The sequence below is a fragment of the Aythya marila genome (genome assembly GCF_965140915.1).
Source record: "Aythya marila genome assembly, chromosome: 3".
Classification (NCBI taxonomy): domain Eukaryota; kingdom Metazoa; phylum Chordata; class Aves; order Anseriformes; family Anatidae; genus Aythya; species Aythya marila.
In genome coordinates this window covers 115,288,445-115,311,867 of record NC_139044.1, presented here as the reverse complement: position 1 = coordinate 115,311,867, position 23,423 = coordinate 115,288,445, and the positions used below count along the sequence as shown (strand labels likewise).

At 38.5% G+C, this 23,423-nt stretch overlaps 1 protein-coding gene across 1 annotated transcript in view; it reads right to left on the bottom strand.

Moving 5' to 3' along the window:
- TFAP2D (transcription factor AP-2 delta) overlaps positions 1 to 23,423 on the bottom strand; it is a gene marked incomplete at its 3' end in the record, with an annotated part of 50,645 nt that overhangs the window by 17,507 nt on the left and 9,715 nt on the right. Inside the window, exons 4-6 of the mRNA XM_082757342.1 lie at positions 15,719 to 15,884; positions 12,883 to 13,001; positions 5,450 to 5,591 (exon numbers count right to left, since the gene is read on the bottom strand). Of these exons, the coding sequence (XP_082613468.1) occupies positions 5,450 to 5,591; positions 12,883 to 13,001; positions 15,719 to 15,884 (427 nt within the window). The remainder of the gene's footprint in view (positions 1 to 5,449; positions 5,592 to 12,882; positions 13,002 to 15,718; positions 15,885 to 23,423) is intronic.

Sequence of the window (23,423 nt, the reverse complement as noted above, 5' to 3'; positions counted from 1 at the left end):
ATGTTATCTGGAACTTGGATGGATTGCCATAAGTTACTTTCAATTGGTTTATGACAGTCAGTTAAAACAACAACAACAACAAAAGGTCAGATATTCAGATGTGTGTCTCAGGACTTCTCCAAATTGGCATATCATTCTCCACCAAATGTATCAGAAATATAGGCAATGTGGGGTCAGGAAGGGTATGATGACATCCAGATAATCAGGACACTCACATGATTTACCTGATACTAGCCTGAAACTCAGTTGTATTGGCCTAGTAACGTTCTTAGTGACTACCTGTCAAACACTAAACTATATGGTGCCAGGGTTTCTTCTTACATCCTCCAGCCAATTATCATTATCTGATAAAGTCTGTATGCATATGCTCTCCTAACTCCCCAACAGTATGGCTGCATCCAAACTGATTCCTGAAAATAGATGTTGGTGTGGACTACCTCCCACAACATGTACAGAAGACATTTGGTTCAAGGAACCAGTCTAATATTTTAATAATACAGACAAGCTCAACAAAATGCCACAGTGTGTGTATGTCTTACTTTGTTATTATAGATGAAATAACTGTGTATGGGCCCAGTTTTAACACTAAAGAGGGTCTCTGTGATACATGATTTCTGCTAGCATACTTTTGCTGTGTACATCTGATCCTAGAAAGAGTTCAAGTTCGTCATCATGACATTGTAACACTTGCCCTTTGGAACAGGGACATAAAAATCAAGTGGTTAAACTCAGCTTTTTGGTATTTAGGTCTCTTCATTACCCAGTTACAAAACTCCACCAATCTGTTTTAACTCTTCAATATATCACTGTTCTACAAGATTTGGATATAGACTTTGGATAACACAGCTCTCTCCTAACAGGAAAGGGACGCAGAAAACTATTTCCCGCTGTGACACTGGACTTCATCCAAGGTTGATTTCTGTAAATGCTTGTCATCAGTATGGACAAGGACACTGACTGCTTAAAAAGACAGCACCATCTTAGCCTTTCAAGCAAAGAGAGGTATTCAGCAGAAATGTATGTAAATGCAGCATACAGTTTTAATGAATCAGATCCTTAGAGGAAAAACAGTTCCCTTCAACAACTGAAAACAGTCAGTCATTTTGGCTTCTAAACAATCTGCTATCCCCAGTCGGCCCTGTCAACACTGTTCCTCTCTCCTTCCTCCAACCTTTACTTTCTACCTGTTGAAAAAGTTCATCTTATGAGTTCTTATATTTTGACAAAGGAAAGTGTCAAAACCAAGTGTGCAATTAGGTTCCCTTCTATCTTCACATGTCAGAAGCCTTTACTGAATGTTGCAGATCGAAAGAAAAGAAGAAAACTTTTTTATTATACATGAAAACCTTTAAAAGGCAGTAACCTACTTTTTCAAGGGATTTCTACTCAAAGTCATGTCTCAGTGCCTCCACTACCAACAAAACATTACCTGGGGTAGTGACAGAGAGGGCGGTTGACAGTTATGTACGAAGTTGGACTGTGGTTTTGCATAAGCAAAGAAAGATTGTTAGGGATTATCTGTCTTAAGGGCTCCAGCTAAAAAAAAATAAGAAAACAAATACATAAATAGAGAATCCTGGCCTTTCCTGCAAGGGAGGCACCCAATGATTTGTGAAAGATGGCCAGATGTTCCAGGATATGATCAGTAAAAAATAGAAACTTATGTACCAAATCAGACTGAAAGCCCATCTAGTCCATGATCCTATCTCTAGAAACAGCCAAAGCCTTTGTTAGGAGTACAAGAATGGGATGAATGTGTGCCCATGAACCTGATATATTCCAAGTGTAGCAGAGCTGCCAGGCATCCAAAGAGTAAACATCAGAGAGGTTCTCAGCAGGTACTTTGCATCCTGTCTCAAAGTTATTTTTCACAAAACCAGCACACTGAGAACATGTTGTCATGGGTCAAATATTAATTATCCAGTATTGGCTGTAAGCAACCCCACAATAAAAAAGTTATGCACAGTATTCTGTTCTGATGTGTGTAAATGTGTATCTGGTTCTCTTTCTCATTTGAAAGGTCTTGTGATAATCTGTGATATTTTCCCTAGGACACTGTGCCTTTCCATCAAGTGGAATTGTTGATGTGGCCTTCAGCAGTTCTGTACCTGTCCTACCTGTAACCCCTGTAGCCTGCTCAAGTTCTATCCCCTGTTGTAAAGCCATCAAGGGTCTTTCCCACACCCCTATAAGGTTAACTAAACCATGCTTAAGGGACCTCTAAGTCCAAACACTTTTTTTTTTTTTTTTTTTTTTTAGATTTCCTTGTTGTTTTCATAATCATGTCTCAAAGTCTCCCTAAATGTCTAGAGTTAACAGGACACCATCAGCACCCTTTGGCCAGAATTAAGACAATTCAGTCTTTTTTTTTTTTTTTTTTTTTTTGAAGCACCTTGCTCTGGAGTGCCCAAACAATCATCTACTCAGTCAAAGAAAGTGGAGAAGTAGAATCATAGGAATGGCTTCTCTCGTCTGTCACATTCTTACCCATTCAGTTCCTAACCAAAATTGCTTCACTCCTGTTCTGCCCTTTCTGTCTCTTGTGTTCCACACTGCACTGGCAATCATCTCTTCTTCCCATGATAATGGTCAGGTAAGGCTCTGATTCTTCATTGTCTAGACCATCAAATTACTAGCATAGGCCATGACACCAACTTGTTGCATCAACTAGTACTGTGTCCTATGTGGGTCCTGGATTATCAAATGCAAGGAATTATTTCCAAGAGGTAGTTTTAGAAGGTCAGATAGTTTAGCACAATTAATGTGGTGTGTTCCATGACAGAAAATGGTCCTGGTTTCATTCAATGTACTACTGTCGGTATACTGTCAATATAGCCTCTGACCAGGTAGGGCTGAGCAGGGAAATGAACAGAATTGCCTCAGGCTTAGTGCCTTGTTTGAGTTAAAGAGGGCTATTGGCATCTAAAGCAGCAGCCTCTTTATTAACACAGGGGTCATAGTTCTGTGCCTGGATGTTGAACTGCTCCCACTCAGGATAGATACATTGCTTGACTACAAGATATAGATGCCCTTGATAACAATGAGATATTCTACCAGAAATTGGAGACTTCTACATTGTAGACATTAGAGGCTCTTTACATAGATAGTTAATACCAAAGACATCCATAAGAAATGCCAAATATGACAGCAATAAAAAGATATTTATGCCCTTCTGGAGTAGCTGCTGATAACTAAGCTAGATAATCAGTTAATCTCAAATGGTGATAGGTATTGTGTTTGGGCACCAAGCCACTAAAGATGGATGTCTGAACCCAGAACAGATTTTCACAAATATTACTAGGAATTGCAGAAATGTATATTTTTTTCCTTCCTCTTATTTTTCCTTAACACCCCATGTATGAAAGATCTCACTGGTTTTGCCAAAGGCATGCTTCTGAGGGCTTCTGGCTCTGTCCCATTGGGACAGTGGCAACACACATGCACAATGACGCTCCATTTGTTTCCACAGACATAGTTTGCCTTGAATGATTTTTCCACCCTGCAATTTCAGTTTCGTTTTTGGTGACAGCATAGCTATCCACCACATTTTCTAGTGTCTTGATTTACAAGGCATGAGGCAACTATGAATTTAATTAAATTACAAACATAGATATTAAATACATTAATTGAATAACATAAACTTCTGTCAGATAAATAGAGTATCTACTGTCAGATACATGGAGGTATGGCTGGGAAATGCCATGCTGATATGGTCGTGGACCTGCATTTCCTGTGGTATCTGGACAGGGCTGGTCTGTGAAACACTCACTGTTCTCCTTCCAGGCAGGAGAGGGCAGTAGTAGCACACACATTGACCCATCTGTCCCTGTTAATTGCTCTGACTGCAGTAGGATGTGGCCCATCCTTAGGCTATTGGTGAGGCACTGATCAATTCGATGGTGCTTTTAAATGTTGAGAGGAAAAAAAAAAAAAAAACAAAACAAAACAAAACACGTTGTTGTTGTTGTTACTAGTCCAGAATAAAAACTTAAACCCAAAGTTCATGGATGTTTGGAGTAATGTATGTCCATGATTCCCCACCTCCCTAGTAAAAAGTGAGGGAAATGGAGTGGTGAGAAAGGGTAGGCAGATTCTTACTTGTCCCCCAGTGGGACAGCCTTTGGAGGTAGGACGTGACAGTCATCCACTGCTCATTATCACCTGTGGCAAAGTGATCTCTCTTCAGAGCCGGAAAACAAGGCAGATGATAGATGATTTCTGCCAACAAGGTTAGGTAACATTTATAGTCAGGGCAAATTCTGGAGCTGTGGCAATGTCTTAACTCTTGCTTATATAGTGTCCAGCATTACAATCAGATCTTAAAAAGTTATGTGATACAGATTGTGCAGATTGTTGATGGTCTATATATGAATGCAGAGAGAGGTTTCAGTGCATGTCACTTCTGAGTCACCTTCAAGGTGAAGAGCTCTGGATACAAGAAGGATATCAAAGCCAGCAATCCTGTTCCCCACAACTAGACAAAACACAGTGACATTGATATATAAGGGACAATTCTGTGGCTGCTCAGCCTTCACCCTTACTGTAGAAGAATTACTCTCTGTTGGATGTATCATTCTCAAACATTTCCAGCAATGGAGAAAAGAGGTAGATGATGTCTTGGTTTCTGTCCTCAGCTCTCATGCTGCCTTCCTGTGTAACATAGCTCTGGAAGTATCTGATTATATTCGAGGCCAACCCTTGCAAGCATACCACACACCTAGTGTAGGTCTATGTTATGCCATGTAGACTATTTATTCCTGTTTCCCATGGCTCACAGAGGCTAATTCTTCCCTCATCAAGGCTAATTAACTTAGATGAAATGTTATCCTAACATAATGTTACTGCTCCAGGGAGGTGAGTGGCTTGTTTAGACTGAAGTCGGGTGGCTCTGCATATCTTTAATGGCTTTAGCAAAGCTCCCCTGCTGGTATACATTTTTCCAGTGCCTTTGACTTCAGGGAAACCCTTGCAATTTTACAAGCAGAGAGGATCTGTCCCTGTGTAGATCAGCACTCCCTCAGCAGACACATGATAACTATCTAACAGAAACTGATACTTCAGCAGAAACTTAGATCTCCTTTTCATACATCTTGTATTTGCTGCTGTGCAAACAGGAGACAAAGCCAGTTTGTCCTAAATCTTTTACCATGTAATAATGTCCTCTCTACGCACTTAAATCAAATAATCTGAGACTAAGATGTACAAGCCTCCTTAACTGCAGACAATGAGAACATAACTACTAAAACTTCATTATAGTAAATAAAGTTCCTTTTACAGCATCTCTAAAGGAGCTTGCTCTCATTTTCTGTCAGTGAGTACTGTTGTGATAGCAGTCACCACAATCACAGATCTTTACTCCCACTCCTCCCTCCAGCCCCCAGATTCAGAATGTAAAAGTGACAGACAGATTTCTTTTTCAATATGACATCATTTCCCCCCCACTTCTTACTTTGTTGCTAAGATCATCTTTTTTCTTGCTGTCTGCTCTTTCTGCTCCATGTGCTGTCTGGCAATGTGCTCTCCCACTGCCTTGGCAGGGAACTCTGTTTCACAGGTGTAGCCAAAATCTCTGGCCAAATGTAATGCTTCCCCTGTAGGTAAACAAAACAGGTCAGTCAGTTAGGATTTATTTTTTTTTTTTCTTAAAGAATTTCCATCATCATTAAAAAAAATAAAAAATAAAGTCACTCTTGTAGACATCTACTCCCCCCAGTCTCTGATACGGATTTCAGTCCATTTCACCTGCTCATACTTAGACTTCAGATGGTGCCAGCCAGAAGATAAGAGGTATGTTCCTGTCATGAGAAAACACCACTCAGTACACTTGAGTTCATCTCCCTCAACTGCCACCAGTATACAGGTGTAGCTTTGCAAGTTTTGTAAACTCAGATCATCAGTAATAAAAATTAGTGTGGTGGGAATAAAACTTTTTGAACAGACAAGATTCAGCCTTTGGTGCTTCACTTCTCTGTCTATAAAGGAAGAAAAGCTTCCTACCTCAGGAGAGAACTATGAGAAAAAACATACACTTCAGCATATTTTCTTAAAGAGTTAAGTGAGCAGGCACAGTACAAGTGCCCCACTCTAAAGATGAGCGGCCCATGAAGTACAGCACAAGAACCAATCCTGTTTTCAGAAAAGCTTGTAATCAAAATTCACCAGACAAAATAAAAGGGAAGACAATGAAGATCACAGCTGATATTTTATATGTGGGGAAATCAATGCACAGGACTTGACTAGGCTTTGTGAAAAGTCTTTGACAAAGGTAGACATTGAACTTCTCCACACTTCTACAGATTATACTACAATCTACAGAGATTGGACACTATCACCTAAATCCATACTGAGTGCCAAATGCCTTTGGAAATATCTGCCCCTCTCCATTAACGCAGAGAACTCAGAAATTTATTTTAGGATTTACCGAACATTCCCTAGTCTGCATGTTATCACTCTGACAACCTTGGTGTAGGTTTTATCTGATCAAACACAGATGACTGGAGTGTGAACATCTGTGCCTAAGTTAGCCTTTCCCTGGTGGGAAATAGGCACTTTGAGATCACACTTGCACTCATCTCAAAGTAGAAGGTAAAAATAGGTCAGCTACCAGAACTATGTTGAAGTACATCTGTATGAATGACTAACAGTGACATGCTCCAGAACTGTTTTGGGATTAGGGTATTTGTTTGTCTGGTTTTGTTTATCTGCTCATTAGTTCTGTTTGTTTGTTTTCAGAGATGACTATTTGAGTGCCGTCTTGAGTGGTGACATTGGACCCTGGTTCTTTGGAGACCCTGTTAATGCTCTAAACAGACAATTAGGAGAAATGCAGGACCTGTAACACCTCCATCTGAGAATACCTGCAGTTGAGATTCATATGATTAAAAATCAGTATTGACATCTGAGCTAAGACTCCCTAGTCAATGGAGAGAAATTTGCACTTTAATTTGCACTTTTTATGCACTTTATTTGCACATATCATCCTGTATTAAAGTAGAAGGCAAATGGATCAGGTGAACTGTAGAAGGCAAGCAGATCAGATGGAATGTAGAAAAGTCCAGGTTGGATGGGAATTCTGGAGATCTTCTGTTGAAATTGGGCTTTAGATGACATTACTCAGGGCATTTTCAACCTAGTCTTTAATATTTCCAGCCATGTAGATTCCACAACTAAGCAACTTAATTCAATGTTGAATTGTTAATTTAACTTCAATTGATTTAATTGTTAACCACACAGAATATACTGGCCTGTATACTGGCATATACTTGACAGCCAGCCCTGTATTTAAAACATCCAGAAGTTAAAAATTTAAGCTACAACTTCTAAATTTTTGTTGAGATGCTTCAAAATTTGTATTACTCTTTTACTCAACTACTCTGCTATTCTCCCTTTCAGTGTCAGGTTTTGTTTTTAGACAAAACTCTATTAAAATGCATGATAGATTTGTTTTCATGCCAGTGCAGAAAGAAGATAAAAATCAAACCCTTTCAAGCTGGTGGAATTGCCATTCTTTGGACAGCTGTATCTTGATCCCAGTCAGACCCAAGTAACAATACAAAGAATGTATTAGCCATTGGAAAAAAAAAAAATAATAAAAAAAATAATAATAAATAAATAAAAAAAAAAACTTGCTTTCTTCTGGGGGGGGGGGGGGAAAGTGATAGAATGTTGGCATTTATTTAACATGACCAGCAATGTACTGACTGAAATTTGCATGTTTTCACTTAATGTGAAAAAGAAAGGGAAAGAAAACATGAACAGTCATTATAACTCATCCTTCCAGAGATGGTGTATATTATTTACTAAAGCTAAGAAATTATACTAAACCAGTTGGATGATCTTAAAAAATTATATAAAAGTATAAAACGTATATAAAAGTATAAAACTTTCTCATCTTGCCTGGGGCTGGGATCGTGATTATGACTGACTGCTAATAGTGTATATAGAGAAATACAATCAAGAGAAAAAAGAAACTAGAGGACTTATGTATCTACTTATAGGTAGGAAAAAAATAGCTAAAAAAGTGCCTATTGTGTTGTGTGAGAAAAATAAATCTGCAAATGTTTTAAATATATTTTAAAAAATACTGGAAAGCATAAATTGATGTAGGTTATAAATGTACTTTATAACTATGCATAATCATACGTATAGCAAGTACACCTGTGTGATACATGGAATAGGCATTCTAAATTACATCATCAAATTCCAGACAAAAACAAAAATCTAAACATGGAACACTCTACAGAACATTGTTTATCATATTTCATAGCTGAGCAAATATGTCATTTTGAACTGCCACCTAATGATGGTGTATTTACATGTAGAAGTGGACTGTGTTATATTCCTATATATATTATATATATTTAATATCAGTGAATGGAGTTGTCTAACATTAATGCATGGTAAAACATGTCCCGGGAAAGCAGTTTGTACAAAACATGATAAAATATTTTTTTTTCTATATCATATTTCGGAAAAACATTTATTCTAGGGGAGAAAGTAGAAATATTGGAAATGTAAATGGACTGGTTTCTTCTCTTTCAATTTAAATTTGCAGTATTCTGCTTTGTTATTACTTATGTTAGGAAGTAGTTTTACAAAAGGTAGAAAACCCTAAAATATCTGGCACTTGTAGCCAATTGCTTTGTTTCACCTAAATTTAAATTTTGCTATGTGCAATGCCCCTTATTCTTTCCTTCTGCAGGGACAAAGAATGGGTGCTGGGGATCATTGGCGTTTTCTACATAAATACAGCATGTCTTTGTAGCTATAGGCAGTGCTGTCTTTCCTATATTGTTTGACAATTGACCAGAGAGCTTTGCATGATGGAAAAAGGCAGTTGCTGAAGCTGAATTAGAAGAGACAGCTCTAGAAAGCCTCAGTGGAGGGACCAGCCTGTATACCTTGACAGGCTTCTGTGGGCAGGTGCAAGGAGCAGTGTGAGCCTCTCCTGGGTCTAGCAAGAGTGAGAGATGCTCCTATGAAGATTGAAGGCAGAAGCAGTGTCCCAGGAGGAGGACACTTGGCATCTGAACCTCTTACTCTCTCTTAGCTTCACCTCCTCTGGATGCTCTACCCAGCAGAGATGCTACGCAGGGGGAGGAGAGATGGGCAGGAGGTGGAATGAAAGTGGTTTTTTTTTTTTTGTTTTTTTTTTTTTCTTTTCAGTTTGTAGGATGAGAAGGGAAGGGGGGAAATGTGGAAGGATATTAAAACAAAGGCTGAAGGGAGAGTGTGACAGTTGCTAGCAGAGTAAAAAAAAAAATAAAAATAACTGATGATCTATTTTTCTTAAGATTCTTGGTCCCCAAATAACAAAAGCAGTCATCATTGCTCTGTCTAGTGAATTTAGTATTTTACTTAGGTTTGACAGGAAAACAAATTCCATATTTTTTTCATCAGTGCTTTTCCTTTTTTTTTTATTTTTTTTTTTGTTTGTAAAAAAAAAAAAAAAAAACTGTTAGTTTTAAATTCATTCACGTATTTCTTTTACCTGCATCTGATATAACATTTATGCTATGTCTCTGCCTTGTAAGTGACCAAATATCTGATGGGGACATCTCCCATCTTCTTGCATCCTTCTGTATTCTTACCGGGGATGCTTTTGACTCCTTTGAACCAGCTTATCCTTGGGAATGCCATTAATGGAGGAGCCTTTATTACATTAGCTAAGTAGGATTTTTTAAAAAGTATATTATTTTTAGAGCTGGTAAGAAAATGACCTTTCCTGTCTTCTAATTTAGGCACTAGAGGGCATCCTTCACCTACAGGTTGAACAAAGCTAAGTCCAGCACTGCTGTAGAGTCTTGCGATGCTGCAGTTGTTCTCCCAGTCTTTCTTTCCACCCATTGTGCTAATCTATGTGGATGACAATATAAAGAACAGAACTAATATCTAAATATTAGATAAATATCTAAAGAACAGAACTAATATCTCCAATAATTCCTACTTTGGTCCCCAGAAGTTCTTACCGAAGACACTAAAGATACAGTCTTATCAAAAACAAAAAAACAAAAACACACACACACACCAAAAAAAAAAAAAAAAAGTAACAGTAAACAGCCAGCAGCCATGCTGAACCCAAAGAGAAGCAAGCTTGTAGAAAAAAAAGAACTGAATAATTTTCATAAAATCTGGATCTTCACATTATCACCACATCCTAGAAATTCATTGCAGTTTTTCTGTTGAACTTCAAAGGACTCCCAAAACCACAATAATTTTAATCTATTTTAGATTAAGAGAAATATTAGTTGTGTTAAACTTTTGAGATGTCTTTGACAAAATGCATAATAACCACACAATCGATTTTGCCTTTTCTTACCTCACTCAAAGTGATATTGAAGAGGTCGAGAACATACCTACCTTACAGGAATATTAAATACTTCAATACAATGAGGACTGTGAGGACCTTGTTAGTTTCTGTAATAATAAACTTAAAAGTTTACCATACTTTTCTACCATACTTTTCTACCATAATCGAGACACAATGCAGGGTCTATATGAGAAGTCCACATAGTCCACCCGAGATTTTGGGATTCAATAAGACTAACACGTTATGACATCAATTTGTGTATCAATATTACGCACTAAAAACCAGTACTGGTTTTTTTTTGCACATTGTCTTCATATCTTCCCCTATGAAGAAAGGCAGAAAGACCTGGGTCTGTTCAGCCTTGAGAAAAGAAGACAGAGAGAGGATCTTATCAATGTTTACAAATACCTTAAATGTGGGAGACAAAAGGATATGGTCAACTTCTTTTTAGTGGTCTATGGGGACAGGACAAGGGTCAATGGCCACAAAATGGAGTGCAGAAAGTTCTGCAACAAAGTGTGAAAGAACTTCTTCATGGTGAAGGTGACAGAGCACTGGAAGAAGCTGCCTGGGAAGGCTGTGGAGTCTACTTCTCTGGAGATAATCAAGGCCCGTCTGGATACCTACCTGGGCAACCTGCTGTAGGGAACCTGCTTTGTCAGGGGGGTTGGACCTGATGATCTCTGGAGGTCCCTTCCAACCCTTACAATTCTGTGATTCTAAAATCTGGAGTAAGCCTGTGTATCTCCATATCTGCCTCATCTATCATCAGTAGCCACTGAAGGATGAGCTTCCTTTCAGAAGCTGTGCTACAAGTTATAACCAGTTGGAAGTAATATTTGCATGCAAAGAAGGAGAATAGCTTATACCACACAGAATTCAATGAAAACAACTAAATTTACATAGACATTGTTTGCATAGACATAAAATGAGCTTCATTTTGATTTCTGTTGGAATATTAACACATATGGTGGTGTCTTTCCCAAAAATGTTGGTAGACAAGATCCATGTTTATCATGTCTAGGCAAGCAGGTCTAGTGAACTCATTCTCTTCAGTGTATATCTTTAGGACTTAGAATATCACAATAGAACAGTCCATGAAAAAAAGCAATGGTATAGGCTTGATAACAATTTTGCTATTGGCTTTGAGCAAAGGGCAGGGAGGCAAAGACAGATCTATTCCTGGGAAAAAAAAAAAAAATAATAATAATAAAAAAATCTAATTGTGACTTACAGTAAAACTACATTGCCATCAGTCCCAGGCCAACAATTGAAAGAGGGTTTCCTCCCTCTCCACCTCTTCTAATGAATGAGTGTCTGGCCACATAGCTGTTTATTCTTCTCTGCTATGACCCAAGACTCATGAAGGAACAGCCCTTACTCCCCTAAACCGGTACCTTTTCTAAGTCTGCAACTTCATTAGGACTTTCTCTTTATTGGAGGAAAGTGTATATGGATATGTCTGTATTTCAGAGCAGCCCCATTGTAGTTTTGTGTGCTCAGTGGCCCATGAGGATCCCAGTTTCTCTTCTTAAATTCTGAAAAATCTCATTTTGTGTGGATTCAGTGTTTTTTACCCTGCTTTGTAGAGACTCCATTGTTGGAGATATTCAAAACCTGACTAGACAAAGTCCTAAGCAACCTCTTCTAGTTGACCCTGCTTTGAGCAGACGGGTTGAACTAGAAGATCACCAGAGGTCCCTTCTAGCCTCAACCTTTCTGTAGTTCTGTGATTCTGTGGTAATATGTGCTGAGACCTCAGTCTACTTGCCTAGATCTGTATGGACTTTTCAGGTTATGATCCCAGAAGGTGTTGACCTTTAGGATGAGCTGAATGCTCTCAACATCAAGGAGGAGGGATTTGAAATTCCCAGAGCTGCTCCTTGCAGCCAAACAACAAACTGAGTACTTAGTGGATTCACCCAGAATAGAAGAGATTCAGGTAGAGTTTCTTCCTTTTGCCTGAGGGGTTTGAACCTGCATCTCCCAGCTGAATGTTTGAAGAACACATCAGTATTTGGTGAATTGTATTTAAACAACAAATAAAGGCCAAGAAAGTATCTCCTGGGTCTGCCTAGAGTTTATCTGAGAAAAAAAAAAAAAAAAAAAAATCATTCATTTATGTGTGAGAGGAAAAGGGTTGTGTAAATAATAGGCCTTCTTATGGGAGGAAAAAATCACACTTTTGGATCAGGTCCAGGAAATTCACAAGTGTTCTTTGTTGTTGTTGTTGTTGTTTTTTAAAAAAAAGTATAAACAAACCTACTTGCAGAGCTGGTATAAGACATTCATCTCTCTCACAAGAACTCTTGGATCATTGATTTGTAAGGCAGATCCCAGCACAAAAAGCACAGATCAATGCTGAGGAAACTATACGACCAAACCACTTGCTGGGAGCAAAGACATATCAGAGTGAACTTCCATGTTGCCACTGGTTCTGCCTGTGGCTTTGGGCAAGCCAGTTCTCCTCTTTGTACAAATACAGATTATGATACTTAACACAGTGGCTGAAAAGTGTTTTAACAAAAAACATTTAAATTGTGTTTATATTATTGCAGTATTACAAACCCTACCTTCTACCAAGGAAGTCAAGAGCGTGACATTTGCTGCTTTTCTTCTTCCTGCAGGCAAATTCAGTCCCAGTCTGTCTAATTTTTCTCTCAAGCAGCGTCCTCCATTCTTAGATTTTGCTCTGTCAGAAGAGAAATGTAGAAGAGAGGATTTTGTGTTTATTGTGCTCTCTATCTAGAAATGGTGTACACCTTATTAGCAAACGTATGCAACCATGCCAACTCTGATGACATCAATGGAAAGTCTTTCAGAGTTATATTCTTAAGTACCTACTCACACTGTGTGAGTTTTTCAGGTTGTTTTTTTTTTGACAGACATTAAAATATCAAAGGTGTATCAGATCTTCACACAGCTTTCTACTTAGTGGAACCCATGGCCGTGTTTGGACGCTGAGCCTGGGATTGCAATGACTGAATGTAAATATTGACAGTGTAGTCACTTATATCTGACCTAGCCACCCCAGGCTCCCAAGACAATCCAAAGAGAAGCAAACACTTCTAGACTGATAATAAACAGAAGTCTAGAATAAGGGACCTTTACCAATTTCTTCTACATGATTATAAAAGGAAGCCAGACAGCTACTAAAATGCAGATGTCTACGTGGAACACAGCTCCAGCTATGCTTATATGATCTATGTAGAAATCTGGGTACAAAGAAATGTGATATATGAAGCCCAGCACTTCTTAAGAATATGGATAAGCCAATAAAAAATGTTGATGGTAAAATCTCAGACATCTTTGGTTATCTGTGCCCCTATCCCAGATGTCTACAACACTTTGTTCTCACAAAATAGTTCCTGGTGCATCCCACAACTGCTTTTCTGCAGTACTTCAGTGTTTGAAGCTTTTCAAGCATATTCACTTATGCAGCAGACTTAGGTTCAATTTCTTGTTCAGCCTGAGGGAATTTGAACCTGTGTCTTTTCAACGAATGCAGCAGCAAGCTAGAGGTGCATAACTAATGTTAAAATGCTTAAACATTGAATAGAGCAGTGACTGTAACCCAGATCTTTCCCATCCCAAATGAATGGCCCAGTCATTAGATAATAAAGTCATCACCACTTTTATGCCTTCGCTTTTGCCCAACAAATATTTAATTATTCTCAAATGAGACTGAGGGTCCTCCAGCCTAGAATAACCCATCACTGATTACTAAAAGTGTCTGCCTATATGTTTTGAGATGCAGCTTCAAGTTCCTTCAGGCAGAGGAAGGAATATCCCAATTTTTATGGTCACTTTTACCCACTGAGAGATTACACATTTTTGACTATATTATGTCAGAAAGTGTCTACTGAGAACAGCAAGCTGGGGAAATATCCTGATGGTGATTACTAATGGAATGCAAAACTAACCCTGCTGGGTCTTGGGCAAATCATGAAGCAGATTTGTTTTCACTACATCTGTGCTTGTCAACAATGTCCGAGTCTGTTCTCTAGTCCTGAGACCTACTGGTATAGCCTGACCAAATCTATATGCTTACACTCTCTGCACTGTAAAATAGAATTGCTTTATCCAAACTGCCAGCTTGGAGCAGCCCCTGGATAAATCATCAACCAGGCCTCAGGATGATTTGCTAGAATGATATTTGGTTTGGGTCAAAACCATATGGGGATCATTCAAGCATTTTAACAGAAGAGAGAATTGAGTACCCATGTTCACACTCATGCCCTTGCATTCTTAACACCTTTTAGTGGTATTGATGAAGTTTGGTATGAGTATTTAAAATGAACATTTATGTAACTGTTAGTTGAAAGCATCTCCAGGGTGAAGAACTAGCAGAGGAAAATTTTTGTGGATGTAGATTTTGGAATTCAATGTCTATTGAGACAGATCAGTGGAGTGTATGCCCCCGGAACAATTTTGCAATCTAGTCCTTACTCTGCAATATGGCTTGAGACAGTTCTTGGACTGCTACATATCTTAGAATATAGCAGGTTGGATAAAATGACTTACAGTGTAAGTACAGGGATCAGTGTGGCCTTCAGTGACAGCAGTGAAATAGCCTATGACTTTCCAGCTAGTTTTGATCAAAGGGCATTCAAGTAGCTTATGCCATCTAAGTTGATGCCTCAGGGACATTGCGACTCACATATGCCTGGCTGAATTACGGTTGCCTCCTTGTTTTCCACTTGTAATGTGAGGCAGAGTCTGCCACTTTCCTCCTTTCTGCTACTACACTCTGCAAGCATCTACTCTGGTCAGTGAAAGGTCAGAGACAAAATCATTCCTAATTACTCGCTTCTCCCCCAGCATCTCACAATGAAAAAATGAAACCAGCATATTCTGCCAACTCCATCTTTTCTGTGCTCAGGAGGCATGAGAGGGTGAATGGAAGAAAAAAGCATCCCTAAACCTCCTTTTTTTTTTTTTTTTTTTTTTTTTCCCTTTTTTTTTTTGTTTGTTTTCTTTTTACAGTGAGGGTTGTTTTACACCTGGTAAAACAATTTAATTTGAAATAGTTTCTCAAAAAAGGTCAATGTATAGTGCTAATGATTTTTTTTTTCACACAGATTTTTTTTTTTTTAATTTAAAAAACAAACAAACAAACAAACAAAAACAAACACCTGTTCATCTGTGATGGGTAACTGAAATAAGGGGGTAAAATAAAATGAAAACATAAACTTTCCATAAAGAATATCTGTATAATCTTATTTTTTTTCTTATTGTTTATTAAAATTTTCCCTAAAAATTGTCTTCATTCCTAATTCATCTCATTCCACTTTCCCAAGCAGCAATCACCTACCCAAGTGGGGAAAGAGAACAAAATCTTTTTGAAGAAAATGAAAACACAGAAATGGCAGAACAGTCTAGTACTTATTATTCTTGTCTTTAACTTACCTTCTTAAAATACCTCCTAAGAGGGAAGCATTGAGGCATTCAGGTGGTGAAAGGCGCCTCTTTACTTCTGCAATGGTCACTTTGTACTTTGAAGTGGAGCTGAGTAGAGATAAGCGACCAGGTACAGAACAGAACAAGTCAGTGGGATTAACAACGCATGTTCCACCTACAAAAAAAAAAACAGAACTGTTAGAGATGGAAAATCTTCGTGTTCCATATTTTGACAAACTCAGTAACAGAAAAGAATTCTGATGTGTTTTGTTGTTTTGTTGTTGTTGTATCTTTATGTATTTATTTATTAATATTGCATCACTTTGTTGCTTTGGGAAGTTTTAATTAATTTATATTTTAATACAGAAAAAATGGATTATTAGATCTCTTAAGTTTTACAGGCAAAATACATCATTATGGCTACCTCACTTGATTTCATGATCAACAAAAATTGCATAAAGTCGCCAAAAGTGTTTTGTATTTAATATAGTAACAATATGTGATTGAATGAGATTTGGGTATCTAGTAAAAATTTAAGACATTGGTTCCTATTATAAATGGTCAGTTAGACGCTCATTGCAGTGTTTAGAACCACAAAGATGCAATGCCACTATAGGTTTGCAGTGATTTGTAGCCAGAACTATTTTGCTCACCTTTTAACTCTCATATACTCCTAAAGTTAGGTCAAATCCTCAGCTGATGTTAATGATTGAAACCTATTGAGCTGCATCACTTTATCTCAGATTAGTTCTGGAATTGGCTATCTCTTGAAAGTGACAATTACTTGGCCTGGGTCTATAACTGCTGAATGATCACCAAATCTTTCAATGAAGACTGTGATCAATAACTCCTCAGGTGAAATGGAGCTTTTAAGTTAGAGCTAATTTCTGAGAAAGCAGGAGAGAAAACTTTATCGGGATCTGATCCAAGAGAATAAAAATCTTAAGGACTAGCATATATTTTATCACCAAGTGCAAAACACTCTTTGACCTGCCTTCTCCAACCTGACTACAATAAAAATTCTGTGGAAGAAATGAATCTTACCACTGCATGCACAATTCTCCCCTGGGGAAAAGATGAGAAAAAAGAATGAGCTGCTTATGACAGCTTATAAAATACCACATTGTTCAATGCACCTCTGGAAGGAGTTTAGATGGTTTCTGCAAGGACGATGATATAAAGACCTTCTTACAGCAGAATGAATCTGTGCTCATCATTCATGTTTAAAGGAAATATACTGGTTTTAAAAATACCATTATCACTTCATCCTTCCTATGAACACTCCAAACTCTGCACTGCAAAAGCTCACTTTATTATGGTTAAAAAAAAATTAGTTTGTAGTCTGAATTCTGGAATAGAACAGAACAGAACAGAATAGCTCATTTCAGACCACTTTTACTCCTTCTTTCACAAGTAATCCCTCTTAAAAATAAGGTGACTATATACGTTCCAGCTTTAGCAGAGATGGAGGAGTATAACTCAAGGATTAAACTTCATTAAAAGCAGACTATTGCTTGCTTACATAAGGCAAACAGAATTCCTATCCAAATATTTCATCTCTTGAAGGTATATTTAAACATTTGTGCTGACAGCAAAACCAGAAAAGAACATCTCTTAGTATAAATCCCAGATGGGTGAGATCCTGACTCAGTACAGCAGGCTATTTTATGACTTCCCCAATTATACCACAGGATAGATATTTGTGTCCACTTCTCAGACAGAATATGGAGAGAAACCATGCATCAACAAAAATATATATGCATCAAGGGCATTCATGCACATTTTTGCACAGCTGAGAGTTACAATTTATGAGCTCAGATGCTTAAATACAGAAATCTGGTGCCACATGCCTGATAGATTTTTTTTTTCCTTGATTGAGACAGGGCTGCACAGAAACCTAAAAAAAAATTTCAGTCAACATTTTCAAACTTCTGGTCTGTCAGGTACATTTTTGAAAAGTGTTAACACTGAGTAGATTTGTTTGTTTGCCATTTCTCGCTGCACTGATACACAAATATATATATACACATTTACATATATACGTGTCAAGAAAACAGTAGCAATGGGTACATATTTATTTACTTCAATAAGTCTGTAAATTTTATAATGAGTGAGACTGTACTGTAGTCAGTGTGATATTAACGTTATCTTCTTGCCAGGTTAAGCCAGTATGTGCACCATTTATGCCAGATAAATAATTGTTCCTCTAATCCAAAAACATGTTACCCTGCAGCTGTTCCTACTCTAACTAGAATTTACTGGAACATATCTCATTAGTATTTACTAGAAGGTTGTTTACAGCCTAAAGTGGTTAAAAGTATTTTGACTATGTAGCATGGTCTCAAACAAAGCAATTCCAGGTAAGTGAGTTATTGGTTAAAAGTGATAAAGACAACATGTCTAAGCAATTTGCTCTCCAGAAACATGGAGCACAAGTTGTAAATTACAAGGAGGTAAAATCTGTTGCATATAATTATTTCAGTATATTAATTATTCATTGACTCAACAACAGAGAGCAGTGTGGTGTTTTACAGACAAAGCTATGTCCTTGTCACAAACTGTGCAGTTTTGAAGGCAAGGCCCTCCTCATACAAACACCACCATGAAGAGGAGATGGATGAAGTCATGGCCTTTACATCAGTTAGTAAACAGGAAAAGGAGTAACTGTAAACAAAGAGAAGGATCCTGGAAAGAGAGAGGAAAGAAAAAGTGCAACCAAACTCGAAGATGAAGGGTTGTTTCTTTCAAACACATACACTTTAATGTATTCTTTCCCCCATATACTGATCATCTGTTAGAATGGAAGAATGATTTTCTAAAATGTAGATCAATGAGGAGAGGACAAGGTCTGGTTTATGTTGCACTGAACAAAAGTGGCAACAATGAGCTATCACCCAAAGCCACTGTGGTTGCTGTTGGAAAAATCAATCCTTGTTCAACCATTGAGTTAGTCTTGTGATAACATAATGTTTGAGAACTGGGACGCTAACAGTCACAGCTGAGGAAGCAGAAGAAAATGCCCTCAAAATGAAAATAGAAATAATGCCTTTGATAAGTCTAGCAGTTCAGCCTGGAGATCTCTATTCCTCTTGGCAGATTTGACTTCCTTTAGAAATCTTTACAGACCATCTTTTGGTGCTAGGATATATAAGAAGTTGTCAGCTCATCAGAAGAACATCCCAACACATAACCATGACAAAGAAATAGGCCTGCCAGTGTACACAAAGCACAGAAAGCTGTTGCCATTACTTTCTGATGCTACCCACACAAACGGTCCAACTGCAAGGCTAGGAAAAAGAATATTAGAGTGGGCAGAAGGTGAGATAACTGGTAGGATGATTCAGGAGATTACCTCAGCAATTTCCTGCTATGGGTATCATGTGTAATAGGCATTTGAATTTTAAAAGAATTATTTTTAGGACAACTGTTTATTCCCACAGTGAAGTGGTTATATGGTCTGGTCACATATAATCTGTTGCCATGAGATACTGCATTACAGATGACTGTAAATTGTGGTAGTTGTGCTGTTACATTCACAGAGGTTTAAAGGCACAAGTAAAACAAGATTTAGATGAAGGAGGGATATCTTTTATATTACAACTGATAGATTTGGGGAACAACAAGAAAGAAAGAAAGCTTTCAGGCACAAAAACCCTTCTTCAGGGCTTGTCTTTTATCCAACTTTATTCAATTACTTTTTCTTTCTTCTAGACAGAATTATACCTTCTGATCTGTCACCTTCATGTTGATTTCAAGAAATACAATTGTTTGAAAAGAAAAGGGTAGGAGAGGAAGAGATATGCTTTATGCATCAAAACACATCTGGAGAAAGACCCAGGGCCTGATTCTGCTGTATTCTGAGTCACCTCAGTTACAATAAATTTAACTTAATTTCAAGTGTTCCAAGGGAGAGGAAAAAGGAGAAACTATACTAATTACAGCTAGCTTTCTTCTGGCACCCAGCCCTTTTCTTTGTAGCTGGCTGGTTCATCCTCAGTGCAACTCTGTGTGAACTGCACTTTTGCTTTGTTTCTCATGGCTAGAGTGAACAAAAGTTAGGCTAAGTGATACTGGAAAAGGTAGTCACAACAAACATTGGGAGAGTATTTCCCTTCCTTATTCCTGTCTCTCCATCAAATAGTGTAAGTCAGTGCAAAATGCCAAGACATGCTGATGACAAGTTCTGTAGATGACAGCAGCAAGAACAGAGACATGCCCTAACCCAAGAGCAACATACTCCAGTCTTGTCAACACAATGAAAATCCCAATAACTCATGATGCAAAAAGAGGTTGGTCTGCTTTGATTATAGGGCTCCCTTTATACAGATAAACAGGACAGTAAGGTTTCTAGAATGAAATGATTTATTCTGATTACATTGTACACTTGAACATCCGCTGAAATGTAAGACAACCTAATATTGTTAGAGTTAAGTATTTGTGCATTTTGTCATTGCAAATCCATATTCTCATGTTTCGTGCTTTTCATTATAAGTAACACTATTGCTTTATTACAAACAAAATATCTGTTCATGTTACTAAATATTTTTTTTCACTTTCAATACAAACATTTTTTTAAATGTGTCTGTATTTTTTATAGATACAAACATTCTACAATGTCATTTCTTATTTTTTAGCCATAACAGCTGCAATATGACAGTATTTTATATTAATTCAAGAGGAGGTAATCCCTTTTCTAAAATACTCACCTATAAATATCATATAGTTATGGGAGGAAACATCATTATTAACCAGAGCCAACAGTGTAGAAGTAGTGTTTGTTTTGTTTTGTTTTCCAGGATATATGTTTGTGTGTGTGCTTGTGTACATTATTAACACAAGCACGCGTGAGTGCCTACTGATTAATCTTATATAAAATATTAATAATGCACTATGCTTTTTATTAGTCTATTATTTATATCTACAGGTGCTGTTCATGGGAACCTCCAGCTTATACTAGATTTTCTGCTCAGTTATGAAATTCTAACAAAAGTACAATATGTTGCAAAATGAAGACATGTAAACCTACCTCTCTTCACTGTTTTTTTTTTATATATATATATATATATATATATATAATTTATTTATTTATTTATTTATTTATTTTTCCTGGCAAGTACAAACCTAATCTAGCCGTTAATTGTGTAGGGTTTATCAGCATTATTTAATCCAATGTTCAGTTCCCAAAGATCTGTAAGTAATTGAAAATGTTCTCCAAATTATCCTCAAATGATCCAGTCATTAATCTCAGGAGCTAAATATTCACAATTCTAAAACTCATCTACGTTTGTCAGGAAAAAAATAGTAGGTACTGCCTGCTTTCCCCAGTTACTCTTTTTGTTTTACTGATGTGTACAAACTTTGCTTCATGTACCTAACCAAGTAAACCATCTCTTCCTATATATATGAACAATTCTGAGATAATATCCTTTACTACAACAGCTTTTCTGTTAAGGTAACACAGACATGTCTGCATGCACAAAGCAATTTAATATACACATATATGATATATATATATGTAAACTAGAAGAGTCAGAAAGATAGAGAGGATGGTCAGCAGGTTTTAAGATCCATCTTTTACCTACATACAGCTTTTAAAGTTGTTAAGAGCATTAAGAATTGTAAGTTTAGACAACGTTAAAAAAATACCTTGGGAGAAGCAAAGACAAGAACAAAATAATATAAATAAGAGAGATTGGTCCAGGAAGTTAACTTTAAAGATTGTTTCAAGATGCAAAAGGATCTAAAATCTCAGTCACCCAGTTCACTCAGTCACTCAGTTCAGCAAAAGTAACAGCACTGATGCGGGAGCACTTTCGCAACTCCGGGCGTGAAAGACAGAACCCAAACCCCAAATAGAGCCAGAAGAAAATAAATCTATTTCATTCCTCTTTCTTATACACAAACCAGAAGAACTTATGAGCGTTTGGGGAATACAGCTGTGAGTTGCTGTCAGGGATGTGTGATCCTGCATTGTGTCCTGCGTGGCTGCAGGAGGAAGGTTTGGAGTTTTGTGCGTTATAGGATGTGTGTATGAGTGACTGGTAAGGCTTTGGGGATCTGCCCGTGGTGTTTCACGAGTGAGCACTGCGTGGTGCAGAGAAAGCGGTGTTGGGGGGGGGAACTCTGCTCTCCACGAGGATGTGCGTGGTGTGTGTCCATGCGGGTCGTGATTTTCCACACCTTGTGCCCTTGTGTCTGAATTTGAAAGGTGCCGGGGAATGCTCAACGTGTTGTGCACTCTGTGCGTCGTACGCCTTGTGTGTGTTAAGGGGAGCCAAGCCGAGATTGTGCAAAACAAAACAGAAGACACATAATGCACAACGTCTACCCCAGAAAGATTGGAGAGCGGCACCAACCCCGTAGTGAATGGGATCCGCACTATCGCCACTCCGCGCACAGCCGGAACAGATCCTTTAGGAGATCAAAAGAAAATAAAACAAACAAAAACACCCCCCAAACCAACCACACATCTCTCCCCCAAACAGGTCGCAAAGGTCTTGCTCCGTCTAGGACCCTTTTAAAGAGAGCTGGCTCTCTCCTTTCCCGGCCAACCAAGCGCTCTAGCCCCGCGCACTGAGCTCAGCCCCCACAGTCCCCTTCCCCAACAAGAAACTCCCAATGAGCTAAAATTCGCCGCCCGATTTGGGGAGGCGGCGATTTTAGTCGGCTGGAGATTATCTCAGCTGGAGCCGAGAAAGCCATTAATTAATCCAGCTATTTAGGATTTTAATGCGATTTAAATTGGCCCTTGGAATAGAAAAGAGGAGAAAAAGACAACAGTGCTAATGACAGTGCATTAGGATCAGAACACAATGATGGACTATTACAGGAGTCCCGAGGCTCTTGTAAGGTTAAGAAGAGCCGGGAAAAGGGAAGAAAGAGGACAACAAAAGGAAGACAAGGAAAGGATCTGCCCTGCCCTCGGTGGGCTGCCGGCTTGGGCGCTGGGACCTCATCCACCGCACCCAGACCTTCATCACTGCCCTGGGCTGCCAAGACCCCCTGCTTGGGGGGCCGGACAGTATTGTGGGGGCAGGAGGTGCTGGGGGGCGGCGAGGGGGTCCTCAGTCACCTTTCTGAGGGTGGAGGCTAGCCTGGTAACTCCAGTTTGCCAGTGCAAGGGATGGCAAGGAGATGAGTCTCCTCTGCCCATTCTTGCACCTTGCCTGCCCCGGGCTGCCTGGATGGGTCCGCGGAGGCGTAGCGCTGGTTCCCCAGCACCGTCTTCTGTCTCTCTCCTCTGCACCCAAAGGGCGGGGGAGAAATCTGTCCCGGGGAGAGGTAGCAAAGCCCCTGCTTTCATCTGCCTCCAACATCTTGCCCGAAGTCTTGCCCTTAATGACTGAGACTTTAGGCGGTAGTTTTGAGTGTCAAAAATTAAAATTAGACGTGAGGACAGGATCAAGGATAAGTGAGTGCCTTTCAAATAAGCGATACCACGACTAAGTGCATAAAAGGCAGAGGCGAGAAAGGGATGCGTCGTTCCACGGATTTTATTGGCAATTTATGGTGACTGATGCTCTAGCTTTTAAGAAGAGGGTGGGTTTCTTTTTTTATTTCTTTATTTTTTCTTCTTCTTTCTATTTTTTTTTCTTCTCCCCCCACCCCCTTTTTATTTAATCAAATAAGATCTGAGGGTTATTTCTAGCTAGGCGTTAATGCATTCAGATGTCAGTCACCTCTAAGCGATTTGACAAACTCAAGATCTCTTAAA